This window comes from Rhinatrema bivittatum, unplaced genomic scaffold (genome assembly GCF_901001135.1).
Source record: "Rhinatrema bivittatum unplaced genomic scaffold, aRhiBiv1.1, whole genome shotgun sequence".
Lineage (NCBI taxonomy): Eukaryota > Metazoa > Chordata > Amphibia > Gymnophiona > Rhinatrematidae > Rhinatrema > Rhinatrema bivittatum.
Window position 1 is genome coordinate 2530 of NW_021820558.1, and position 13337 is coordinate 15866.

Consider the following 13337-nt stretch of genomic DNA (forward strand, 5'->3'; position numbering starts at 1 on the left):
ACTTATTTCCAACATGACGTACCTACAACCCTTCCGCCTGCCCGATGGGGTTCAGGATGCCCTCTACCAAATTCCACCCCAGTTGTGCCTGTTGCACGCCGTTGGGTACATTTGGGTGCATGCTCGAACATCCTCAGCTCGGTACTCATCCATATGTGAGGACTACCATCCAGCTTGTCCTGTGAGAAAGCAAATGTTGCTTACCTGTAACAGGTGTTCTCACAGGACAGTAGGATGTTAGTCCTCACGAAACCTGCCCGCCGCCCCGCGGTGTTGGATTCGTAACGTTTATTGTTTTATTTTTCGGCACTGCCTGTAGCTTTCAAATAAGAAGGAAGGGGGACCCCTGCTGGCTGCAGGGTTAGTGCCATGCTCGGCATGCCCAGTAGGGGCCAGTCAAAGTTCTGGAACTTTGACAGAAGTTTTCCGTGATTGGGCTCCATCCTGATGATGTCACCCATATGTGAGGACTAACATCCTGCTGTCCTGTGAGAACACCTGTTCCAGGTAAGCAACATTTGCTTTCTCTTATTCCTGTCCTCTGGTAGCCGCGGCAGTGGGGACTCGCCCCACTTGTTGGCTAGTTTCTCTAGTTCGCTTCCGAACAGGAGTGTTCCCTTGAAAGGCATCCTTGTGAGTCTCGTTTTGGAGGATGCGTCGACAGACCAGTTTCGGAGCCAGAATTGTCTTCTGGCTGCCATGGCAGATGAGACTTCCTCTAGCTGCTGTCTGTACCAGATCCGAAGCGGCGTCCACGAGGAATGATACAGTTGGTTTCCAGGGCTTCCCTGGGCGTGTTCCTGGTCTGTGCTAAGCAGGCGCGTGTCACCACTGCACAGCAGGCCGCGATCTGTAAAGACATAAGGGAGACGTCAAAGGACTGTTTGAGGATGGATTCCAGACGTCTGTCTTGAGCATCCTTGAGTGCTGCTCCTCCCTCCACCGGGATAGTAGTGCGCTTCGAGACCGCGCAGACCATGGCATCCACTTTCGGACATGCCAGGAGATCTTTGGCGGCAGTGTACAGAGGGTACATGGCTGCCAGAGCCCGGCCTCCTTTGAATGTGGTTTCTGGGACCTCCCATTCCAGGTCAATTAGTTGCTGGACGGCTTGTACTAGTGGGAAATGGCGGGAGGTCTGACGAAGTCCCTCCAAAAGTGGGTTTGGCTTAGGTTCCCCGAGGCACTTGCGCCCGGGATAGCGAGCTCTTTTAAGTTATGTGTGACCAGGTCTGGAAGCTCGTCCTTGGTGAAGAAGCGTCTCATGGTTCGATGGGGCTCTGTCCCCGGAGGGAGTTCCCCTTCCTCCAGGGGTTCTGACTCCTGATCTGGGTGGTGGGATCACTTCTCTGGGCATAGAGGGTCCTGGCATGTTGAGGTCCTCTGGTGGGGCCTGTGACCGCACTGTAGGAGGCCCCGGTTGCATGTGGACGAAGGTATGCAGACCTTTGAAGAATTCCACCCAGGAGATGCTCGGTCCTGCGTACCGCTCGAGAGGCTGGGTCCGGTACCGGCTGGGGAGGGCCATGAGTTGGGTCCCCTAAGTCCTCTTCGCACTGTATACATAGGGCCGTGGCCTCCTCATGCTGTGCAGCTCTGATGTGGCATGCTGGGCAAAGGCCCTGAGCTTTGAGCTTATTTTCTGGTGGTGCCATGGCTTGTGTGTATACAATACAGTTGTGCGCTCCGGTGTGCGTCGAAGTTGCGTGCGTAGGTTTGGTGCACGCGTGTAGAGCGATGTGCGCGCACTGGTCGAAATTATGCGCCCGGCACAGTGAGCGCATGGTTATGCACTTTGCTTGTGCGCTCGGTACTTGTGCGCGCGACATTGTGTGCTCAGGGTATTTGAGCGCGCAGCTCGCCTCTGTGCGCATGGATCAAGACGGCGAACAGGGCTGCGAACAAGGCCAAAATGGTGACTGCTACCACGTGGACAATATGGCGACCACCTTGGAGGGTCTCCACGTGGGAGGACCCTCTGATCTGACCGGGTTCTAGCCCTGCTAGGGCCGATCAACCTGGTGGCTGCTGGTCCCGGCTGGCGACCTGTGCTGCTCCTTGAGCTTTGGAGACCGGAGACTTTTAAATAGATTTCTACCTTACCTTATCTTGGTGCTTCCTGGTTTCATTCTGGGCGGTCTCCAGCTGCGGGGGGAGAGGGAAATACCTTCACCGCCACGCTCGAGGTTGCACCCGCTGCCTCTCAGCTTCACCCGATGTCGGGGGCTAGGTCCTTGCCGAGGGTCGGCCGCCGGACCGAGGCTCACCTCCGAGGGATCGTGGAAATCACCTCAGGAATCTCAACTGGGGAGGGACCCAATGGGTGTCACCGCAGGAGAGCGGGGCTAATCTGTAGAGGTAAGATTTCTTCTTAATTTGGATTTCTTTGGTAAAATTTACTCTAACGCTGTGCTAGCGTGCATAGAGTCCCTAACTGCTATGGAGACAGAAAATACTGAAGAGCTGCACTTCCTGCAGGGGTATATGTACTAGGGCTGATGTCAGATTGAAATCTGATCCGTCTCCAACTGCTATCAGGAGTACACTATTATTTATTTATTTATTTATTTAAAAACTTTTTTATACCGGCATTCGTAGGACACATCATGTCGGTTTACAAAAAACTGAGAAGGAAAGGAAATTACAAAGAACAGGGTAGGGGGTTAACTGGGTGAATATGCAAGTATAAGAGAGTAAAGTTAAAAGGCAGCGATACAACTATTTGCATTCGATTCGGATTAGATATGCAAAAGAACTAATAAACAATGTTACATGGCATGTGCATTTGATACATTTAGCATATGGAACTTATTTACAGTGCAACATGGCATGTGTACTTGATATACAGTGATGGTTGCGGGGTGGGGGGTGAGGGGGGGAGGGGGGCAGGGGGGGGGGGAGGGTTGAAGAGAAAAAGGTAAGAGGATATAGGGTAGGGTGGGATTGCGGTGAATAAGGGAAAAATATAATAACACTATACCCGTTGGTCCTGAGTCCATCTGTCTACACTACGGAAAATGAAATTATCAGGTAAGTAATTTCTCCAATTTATTTAGAGTTATATTCTGCTTTTCGCACTTTTTTCAGCACTTCAAAGTGGATTACGTTTAGTTACTGGTATCTTGGGCAGAGTAATAGTTTCTTTCTTTGTTGGAGATTGGCCTAGCATTGACATTGTCTTGGTGTTATCCCTTCACCAGGCATTATTGTATGGTTGTTGGGGTTCGAGAAGTTGCATCTTTTGCCAGAGCAGCCTTCTCCCTTACGAGGAAGTAGCTTTGGTACATCCCACTTGTGTGGTCTGGACTGCCTGGATGAAGAGGAAGGTGAAATTACTACTTACCTGATAATTTCCTTCCCTCTCTGAGAGGCAGGTCAATCCACAATCCTGCCCTGAGCTGCCTGTACAGTACTGTACTGATTTTTTTTTCTATTTGTCCTTTCTCAGGGACATTATTGGAGGTAGAATGCATAGGCCGATGCAGATCTTCAGGTCGTCTAAGGGCCTTGTAAGTGCCTTCTTTGTCTGTTATGGCTTCTGCATTTCCTTCTCGTCTGAGTCCGGTGCTTTGCTCACTGGAAGGAAAAAAAGAAGTGAATGATTGGGGGAGGAAGTGTTTTTAAGGCCGGACTTACAGTTCTAGTGTTAATTAGTTGCCACAGTTGACTTTTGCAGAATACTGGGACACTGATGTCAGTACAGGGCTATATGAGGGTCACATCAGCTAGTCAGTTGGTTTCTGTCTCCATCTGCTGGTAGGCGTGCATAACCCACTTCTGTGGACTGGCTTGCCTATCCTAGAGGAAAGAAAATTATCAGCTGAGTAGTAATTTCACCTTCCTGGGTTTTTGAATCCTGGATGTCTGACTTCTGTGGGGCAGTAGTGGGGGGGATATACAGGAAGCTGCAAAGTTGGGGAAATTGGGTGTCTCAGAGTTACAGGTTTTGGTCTACCAGAGCCCACTGTAACCCATTTATTCCTGGGTTTCTGAATCCTCAGAGAGCTAGGAGAGGCAATCTGGATGTCCAGCAGATTATGGATTGGTCTGCCTCACTCTAGCCTGCGAGCCTTGCAAACACTCCAACTGTCCAGGGCCCGTTTAGTTATAAGAAGCTTTCATTGGGATCATGTGACTCTGCTGCTGCGTGAATTACTTTGGTTGCTGCTCCAGCAGTGGATTAAATTCTAAATATTAACTCTTGTTTTTAGATCTCTGAAGTTTAATGGTCCATGATTATTATTATTTTAATTTGTTATTATAATGTTTAGTTTGGCAGATCCGCTATAAGCAGATTATAAATGTTATTAAATAAATAGTAGATAAGCCCAGAGGAACCAGACCTATAGGAATCCTAAAGGAGGGACCTGAATGATCTCCAAAGTTCCTGTATTGCATCAGCTTTATTTCTGTATCCTACACAGTATGGTAAAGAGAACCCACTGATTTTCTTAACTTCTCTGAATATTGCTGTAGAGAGATCATAGAGAGGTTTTCATAGGCATCACATAAAGCTTCTAAGTCACAGAATTCTTTAATATCGAGAGATCCCATGCATTCATTATGTGATCCTTCTAAACATCTCATCTCAGGTTATTAGTAGTGTTCCATGCCATTCTCTCTTACACATGATTAATTCCTTCTTTTTATATCCAGCAGACAATGAGGTCATACAGAAAGAGAAGAGGGAAGAGAATCGAGAAGAACACCCTCTAGTATTGGCACTTACACCAAGACAATCAGGAAATGTCTGTGAGAATCTTGCCCAGACTACTGAGGGGGGAGACATTAGCCAAAGACAGCATGAATCAGAGAAGAAGGAGCAAGTCTCTGCAGGAGAGTCACCGGATGGAGTCACTTCTTGTGAGAGAAGTGACAGGGAGTTCACAGACATCCCTGAGCACCAGAGACATCTGAGAAGAGAGAATCCCTTCCAAAGTCATAACAGTGATCAAATGAGTTTTGAACACCGCATGAGAAATCTGAGAGCAGAGAGACCTTTCCAGAGTAATAACAGTGATCAAATGACTTCTGCCTTCCAACAGAAAGATGAGGAAGGGAAGAAATCCTTTCACTGTGACACCTGTGGGAAAAACTTTAATAGAAAATGTCATTTTGTCTTGCACCAGAGAAGTCACACAGGAGTGAGACCTTTTCCATGCAAGCAGAAGTTAACCCTGAAATTACACCAGATAATCCACACTGAAGGGAGCACTTTTACTTGTATTGAATGCAAGAAAACCTTTCCTTGCAGGGAATCCTTTGTTATACACCGAAGAATGCACACAGGTAAGAGACCCTCTCATTGTCCTCAAGATGGGGAATCTTACAGTTCTGAGTTCTCTTTATTAGAAAAACCATTTAAATGTACTGAATGTGGTAAAAGCTTCAATGGCATGGCATCTCTCAGACTGCATCAGAAAATCCATACTGGGGAAAAACCATTTAAATGTACTGATTGTGGTAAAAGCTTCTCTCGGAAGGCACATTTAATATCCCATCAGAGAATCCATACTGGGGGAAAACCATTTAAATGTACTGCATGTGGTAAAAGCTTCAATGACATGGCATCTCTCAGACTGCATCAGAAAATCCATACTGGGGAAAAACCATTCAAATGTACTGAATGTGGTAAAAGCCTCTCTCGGAAGACACATTTAATATCGCATCAGAGAATCCATACTGGGGAAAAACCATTTAAATGTACTGAATGTGGTAAAAGCTTCAATGACATGGCATACCTCAGACTGCATCAGAGAATCCATATTGGGGGAAAAACCATTTAAATGTACTGAATGTGGTAAAAGCTTTTCTCGGAAGGCACATTTAATATCGCATCAGAGAATCCATACTGGGGAAAAACCATTTAAATGTACTGAATGTGGTAAAAGCTTCGCTCGGAAGGCACATTTAATATTGCATCAGAGAATCCATACTGGGGAAAAACCATTTAAATGTACTGCATGTGGTAAAAGCTTCAGTGACATGGCATCTCTCAGACTGCATCAGAAAATCCATACTGGGGAAAAACCATTCAAATGTACTGAATGTGGTCTAAGCTTTAGACTGAAGACTAATCTCATGCAACATCAGAAAATTCACACTGGAAAAAAAAACATTTAAATGTACTGATTGTGGCAAAAGCTTCAATGACATGGCATATCTCAGACTGCATCAGAGAATCCATACTGGGGAAAAACCATTTAAATGTACTGAATGTGGTAAAAGCTTCTCTCGGAAGACACATTTAATATCGCATCAGAGAATCCATACTGGGGAAAAACCATTTAAATGTACTGAATGTGGTAAAAGCTTCTCTCAGAATGCACATTTAATATTGCATCAGAGAAAGCATACTGGAGAAAAACCATTCAAATGTACTGAATGTGGTAAAAGCTTTAGTCATAAGGCCAGTCTCATACAACATCAGAAAATCCATACTGGAGGAAAACCAAGTTAATGTACTGTGTCTGGTTAAAAACTTCAGTAGAAAGGAAGACCTTGTAAGCCACCAGAAAAGTTGCACAGGAGTCAAATTCAGTTCACATGCTTTCATATAGTTTTGGAATAGAAGAGTGGCCTAATAAAGATATTAAAATGCCGGATGCAAGAACAAAACTTCTCAAGTAAGCTATAAGAATCAGGGAGGTTGATATTCAAATGCCAGAAAGCTGGATAAGTAGGACTTATCCTTCTATCTCACTGCTGCTGAATATCCAGTTATGTTCAATGGCTGAGAGAGCTGTGGGTGGGCAGTGGGTGGATCAGAGCAGTGCTCCTTAGCTGGAAAAGTTATTCAGCTAAGTAGCGATTTGGCAACATGGGTGTTTTGCATGATTTGTAGTTTATTTTTTGTGCCCAGTGACAGTTTTCCCCAGAGAGCTCATTCCCTGTGTGCAGGCTTGCAGGTAGTGTTTGACCGCTGCACTGTAGTTCAAGCAGAGGCTTTGGATGCTGCCATGACTGAAGGAGGCTTGATCAGCAATCACATCTCCTGATGCATAGAGAGCGGAATATCGAGTAAGAAAAGGGAAGTGATAATCCCCTTATACAGCTCCTTGGTGAGGCCTCACCAGGAGTACTGTGTTCAGTTCTGGAGACCATATCTCCGAAGGGACAAAGACAGGATGGAGGCGGTCCAGAGAAGGGCGACCAAAAATGTGGAGGGTCTTCATCGAATGACTTATGAGGAGAGATTGAAGAATCTAAATATGTACACCCTGCAGGAAAGGAGGAGCAGGGTGATATGATTCAAACTTTCAGTTACTTGAAAGGTTTTAATGATCCAAAGACACAATTTTTCCATTGCAAAAAAATTAGCAGAACCTCGGGCGCGGGTGAGAGGCATCGGGTGCACCCTCGAGCGCAGCAGTGAAGGTATTTGCCCTCTCCCCCTGCAGCCAGAGACCGCCCGGGTCGAAACGGGGAAGCGCCGAAGACAAGGTAAAGTAGAAATCTTCAGGTTTGAACCGATCTCAGAGGATCGAGGAGGAGCACAGGTCACCGGGTTGATCCGCCCTAGCAGGGCCAGGCCCCGGCTATTCCATGGGTCTACCCCCGTGGAGACCCTCCGAGGTGGTCGCCATATTGCCCGCGTGCTCGCCGTCACCATCTTGGCCCTATTCGTTGCTCCGTTCTCCCCGGGCGCACAAAGCACATGTGCGCGTAGACTTAACATGCACATAATCCTTGTGTGCATAAGTTGCCCGCACAAGGGCCGGGTGCACAAGAATACGCGCGCCTCCCGAACTGTGCGCATAACTACGACTTGGGCGCACAACTGTGAGCACAACCCACACGCGCGTCTTAGGCGCACCGGAGCGCATAAGAGTTTAAGCGCCGACAGCCAAGGCACCACCAGAAACAGGGATAAAGGCTCAAGGCCTCTGCCCAGCATGCCACATTAGAGCCGCACAAAGCGAGGAGGCCAACGCACTGTGCTCCCAGTGCGAGGAGGCCCTGGGAGATCCAGGCCAGGGCCAGTCCCACCCAGGGCCGAGTAATAGCTCTTCAGGGGGTACCCTGGACCCTAGCAAATCACAGTGGGACACCCCCTCAGACGGGGACCCCCAGGTGACCAGCGCCCCTCAGCTTGAACCCAGCATCTATCTCATGGGTGGAGTTCTTTAAAGCAGTGGTCCCTAACCTTTTTTGAACCAGGGACCGGCTTCAAGCAAGACCATTTTTCCATGGCCCGGCAAGGCTGGGTGGGGGTGGGGTTGGATTTTAGTGCATACGTATTTAATTATGACATTTATAATGTGAATGTGACTCAACTTACCATAGGCTCAGAATGTCCATTCTCTCTCACACATACACTGTCACATACATACACATTCATGCTCTTATACCCAACCATTAGCTCTCGCTCTCACAGACACTGACACACTCTCAGGCTCTAAGACACTCTCTCCCCCCACTCCTACACTCTTACTTCCCTGGATTTTCCCATACACACTCTTACTCCCCTGGATTTTCTCATACTGTTGCAGTCTCCACCGCTTCCCCCCTAACTGCTGTGCTTTGTGCTCACCTCCAATGGGGGGTACGCCGCTCCTGCGGCTCCGCTAGGCCTCCAGGGCGCCCGCCATTGCTAGATCATCTCGCTGCTGCCACGAGGACGCGCATTATGGACGCACGGTCGCCGGAAGTCTGGCCCCGCCTGGGTTAACTACGCCACGCCCCAAGCCTGATTTAACCGGCGTTCGTCTGCCTTCTCATTGCCTTGCAACGAGGGTCGCTACTGTTAGTAGTTCTTAGTTGCGCTTCTGCTGTTCTGCATTCCGGTTGACCTCAGCTTGTTCCTGACTCCGCTTCTGCCTGCCTTGAGCTCAGCTTGTGCCCGACTTCGCTCCTGCTTGCCGCCAGCCTCCAACCTCTGCCTGTTCCTGAGACTGCTTCTACCGGCTGCCAGCCTGACTTGGGTTCGTCTCCGTTCCTACTCACCACCCGTTCCAGCTCTATTGCACGCTACAGACTGCAGTCCTGCCTTCTGCTGGTCACAGCCCACTATACACTACAGACTCTGTTCCTGTTATCTTCTGCTCCGCTCCACAGCATACTACAGACCCCGGGCCTGTTCACAGGACTGTTCCTATTCAGCAGGCCAGGGACTCTATCTGACCGCCCTGCCCCCGCCGGGCCTTCCAGCTCCCTGTTTATTGGACTCTGTGATTTACTCATTGCCCGGGCATTCATTCTATAGAGACTGTACTGTGCTCCTAAGTCCCAAGGTTCTAGGACCCTACGGGCTCCTCCTGGGGGGTTCCTGGTTCCCGGGTGAAGACCTTTGCCTGTGGCTCCGCCTCCTGACCTACTCTGCCTTCAGGGTAGTTCGGCTCAAGGGTTCACACCTGGACTGCAGCTTCCCAAACTGCAACACATACACACTCTTACTCCCCTGGATTTTCTCATACACACTCATGCTCTCACTGGCTCCCTCAGAACCTCTCTCATTCCTCTGCTGCCACTGTCACTGCTGCCGCGTGGTTATTGGGGAGGCGCCAATTGCTGCTACTGACACTGAAGCCCATTCTGCTGCCTCCTCTGTGCAGGCCCCGTGGGCTTCCACTTCCTCCATGCTGATCTCGTACATTGTGAGATCCGCATAGAGAAAACGCTATTCTTGCACATTCCCAAAGATTACATGTGCCAATCAGTAAAAAGTAATTTTTTTTTTTTACATCTGCTGTCTGATCTTAGTTTTCTAATTGGTTGGTCACAGGCTTTTTTTTCCCACCTTCCCTTTCTTATTTTTTTTGCCAATTCTTTTTATATTGTCTTTTTTTCTGTTTCTTTTCTCTCCATCTTCTTCCCTCAAACACACAGTCAGGTTCTCATTCTCACACGCATTTCTCTCTCTCACACACATACACAGGCTCTCACTGTCACATGCGCTCTCTCTCTCTCATACAATCATTCATACACACAGTCTCTCACTGGCACATGCTGTCTCTCTCACACACACAGAGGCTCTAGCATGCTCTCTGCAAACATTCAGGTCCTCACTCCCACACACAGTCTCTCAACTCATCTCATAAAAGCACACTTACACACTCTACAAACCCTCAGCCTCTCGCTCACCTCTGGGCCTCTTCTTTATGGGTCGCCACAGGATGGGCTCTGCAGCGGCCCTGGTCTTCTCGGGCTGCAATGCTCCTCTTCTGCACGCGGCTGAAGCTCCTCCTCCTTCCTGCCCGCGCGGCTCCGGCAACATTTTTCTTCTGGGGCAGGAAGTAGGAGGCGCATCTGCAGTGGTTGAAGCTCCGGCCACATAGTTTGCCGCGACGCGCTAATTTGCTTTTCAGGTCATGGGTTTGAAGGAGGCGGGTCTCCAGCCTCTCCCCGCAGCAACGGCAGCCGGGGGGAGAGCGGCGCCACAGACAGGCGAAAAAACCCCAACGGCCCGGGTACTGGTCCACAGACTGGTGGTTGGGGACCCCTGCTGTAAAGGGATTCACACCTTTGTTCAAATGCAAACTGAACCTCTGGCTGATCAGCCACATTCTCCACCAGAGGACCTTTATGCCCCAGGCCCTTCAAGACCTAGGCAAAGGCTTCCATTACCCAGAAGCCCCACCTATGGGGACACTGACAACTCTGAAGAGGAAGCCGAGCCCCTAGAAGAGGGGGAACTCCCCCCCGGGGACAGAGCCTCACCGAACCATGAGACGCTTCTTCACAAAGGACGAGCTCCCGGACTTGGTCACCCACTGCCTGAGGGAGCTCGCCATCCCGGGCCCAGGTACTTCAGGGGAGCCTAAGCCAAATCCCCTGCTGGAAGGTCTTCGCCAGACCTCCCGCCATTTCCCTCTATTACAAGCCGCACAACAGCTAATTGACCTGGAATGGAATGCTCCAGAGTCCACATTCAAAGGGGGACGAGCTTTGGCAGCCATGTACCCCCTGGATCCAGCAACCAAGGACCTTTTGCATGCCCAAGAGTTGATGCCATGGTCTGCGTGGTCGTGAAGCGCACCACTATCCCAGTGGATGGTGGAGCAGCGCTCAAAGATACACATGACCGGCGTCTGGAATCCATCCTTAAGTCATTTGACGTAGCCACTATGTCCCTAACAAATTGCAGCCTGCTGCACCGTGGTGGCACGTGCCTGCTTATCTCAGACCAGGAACAACACCCCTGGAGAAGTCATGGAACCAGCAGTCTCATTCCTTGCAGATGCTGCTTCGATCTGGTGTGCACAGCGGCCAGAGGAGTGTCATCTGTGGCGGCTGCCAGGAGGCAACTCTGGCTCCGAAGCTGGTCGGCTGACGCATCTTCCAAAACGCACCTCACAAGGATGCCCTTGAAATGATCCCTCCTGTTTGGCAGCGAGCTAGAGAAACTGGCCAACAAATGGGGCGAGTCCCCATTGCTGCGCCTGCCGGAGGACAGGATTAAGAGAAACCAGCGACCCTTCCCCCCAGCCCTCCAGGGGCAGAAGTTCACAGCGCTTCAACCCATACAGAAGCAACTATCAAGCGCCCCACCCTACGGGCAGGAACCAGTCCTTTCGGAACAAGCACAACAAGAGGGGGAACCAGTTCGGGTACAGGCCCCAGCCGTACCCCACAATGAGATTCAGCAGACCTGTCCAAGGGAAGAAGCCATAGAGGGCAGACTAGCCCTTTTCTACCGCAGATGGGTTGAGATAACTTCGGACAAGTGAGTCCTAGCCATTATTTGGGAGGGGTACTACCTGGATTTTCTACGAACCCCTCCGGACAAGTTCGTGGAGTCTCCCTGCCACGGCCTCTCCAAGAGGGCAGCAGTGGAAGCTACACTGTCCAGACTACTGGCCCATGAGGCCATTACCCCAGTGCCTCCAACAAGAAATAAATACTGGTCATTATTCCATTTATTTTATCATCCCCAAGAAAGATGGAACATTCAGACCCATCCTGGACCTCAAGTCGGTCAAACCGCCACCTGAGGATTCCCCGCTTCCGCCATGGAAACCCTACGTCTGTAATAAGAAGCGATACAACCAGGAGAGTTTCTCACATCCCTGGGTCTTTCGGAGGCATACCTACACATCCCAATTCATCAGGAACACCAGCGCTATCTACGCTTCAAAGTTCCTGGACCGTCACTACCAATTCCGGGCGCTCCCCTTCGGATTAGCCACAGCACCCCGGACGCTCACCAAGATAATAGTGGTGGTGGCGGCAACACTGAGAAAGGAAAGAGTCCTCGTACATCCTTACCTAGACGATTGGCTGATCAGGCAAAGTCACCAGAGGAAAGCCACCAAGCAACCAACAGAGTCAAAACTACTGGAGAGCCTAGGATGGGTGGTCAACATGAACAAATGTTCCCTACAGCCTTCACAGTCGTTGGAATACCTAGGAGTCCCGATTCGACACCAAGGAAGACAAGGTCAGCCTGACCCCCACAAGGAGATCAAACTGTGGAACCGGTTACACAACCTTGCTGAGCGATCCTCTCCCCACAGACTGGGACAACATACAAGTCCTCGGGCTCATGGCATCCAAACGGAAGTTGTGCCATGGGCATGAGCCCAATGAGGCGCCTTACAGCGCTCACGTCTTATTCATGGTGGAACCCAAGATCCCAGAACTACACCTTACTTCTATCACTCCCAGGCAAAGTCCGGACCCAGCTACGGTGGTGGCTGCAGACCAGCCACACGAGTCGGGGATCAAGGTTTTCCTCCCCAACCTGGATCCTGCTCACCACAGATGCCAGTCTTCGAGGGTGGGGAGCACACTGCGAGGAGTTAACCGCCCAAGGGCAGTGGAACGCAGAAGAGGCAGGATGGAACATCAATCGCCTAGAAGCAAGGGCAGTCAGACTAGCCTGTCTGCGGTTTGCTCACAGAATTTGATACAAAGCAGTCAGAGTGATGTCGGACAACGCCACAACAGTAGCCTATATCAACCGACAAGGAGGAGCCAGAAACCAACAGGTCTCCCTAAAAATAGACCCCCTAATGGCATGGGCGGAAGCAAATCTCCAGGAGATCTCCACCGTCCACATCGCCGGGAAAGACAACATCACGGCTGACTATCTCAGCAGGGAAAGTCTAGACCCAGGAGAATGGAAGCTGTCGACAGCAGCCTTCCAAATGATAGTGAACTGGTGGGGGACACCAGACATGGACCTTCTGGCAAACAGATCCAACGCCAAGTACCCAGATACTTCAGTCGCAGGCGGGAACCGCAGTCCTAGGGGATCGATGCCCTGGTACAGACCTGGCCCCTGGGGACCCTATTATACACCTTCCCGCCATGGCCCCTAATTGACCAAGAAGACCGTGATACACAGACATGAGAAGACTGCTGGCAGGGAACCCCCTACCTCTGCCTCTACACAG

The 13337-nt window shown here is 50.0% G+C and overlaps 1 protein-coding gene across 1 annotated transcript; it reads left to right on the top strand.

The window, feature by feature from the left end:
• Positions 1 to 4973: 4973 nt before the first annotated feature.
• Positions 4974 to 5289, top strand: LOC115081715 (zinc finger protein 260-like; the record flags this gene model as incomplete). The annotated part of the gene is made up of 1 exon (XM_029586133.1): positions 4974 to 5289. A coding segment is annotated over exon 1 (316 nt), but the record flags the coding sequence as incomplete, so codon positions are not given.
• Between the last annotated feature and the right edge of the window lie 8048 nt (positions 5290 to 13337).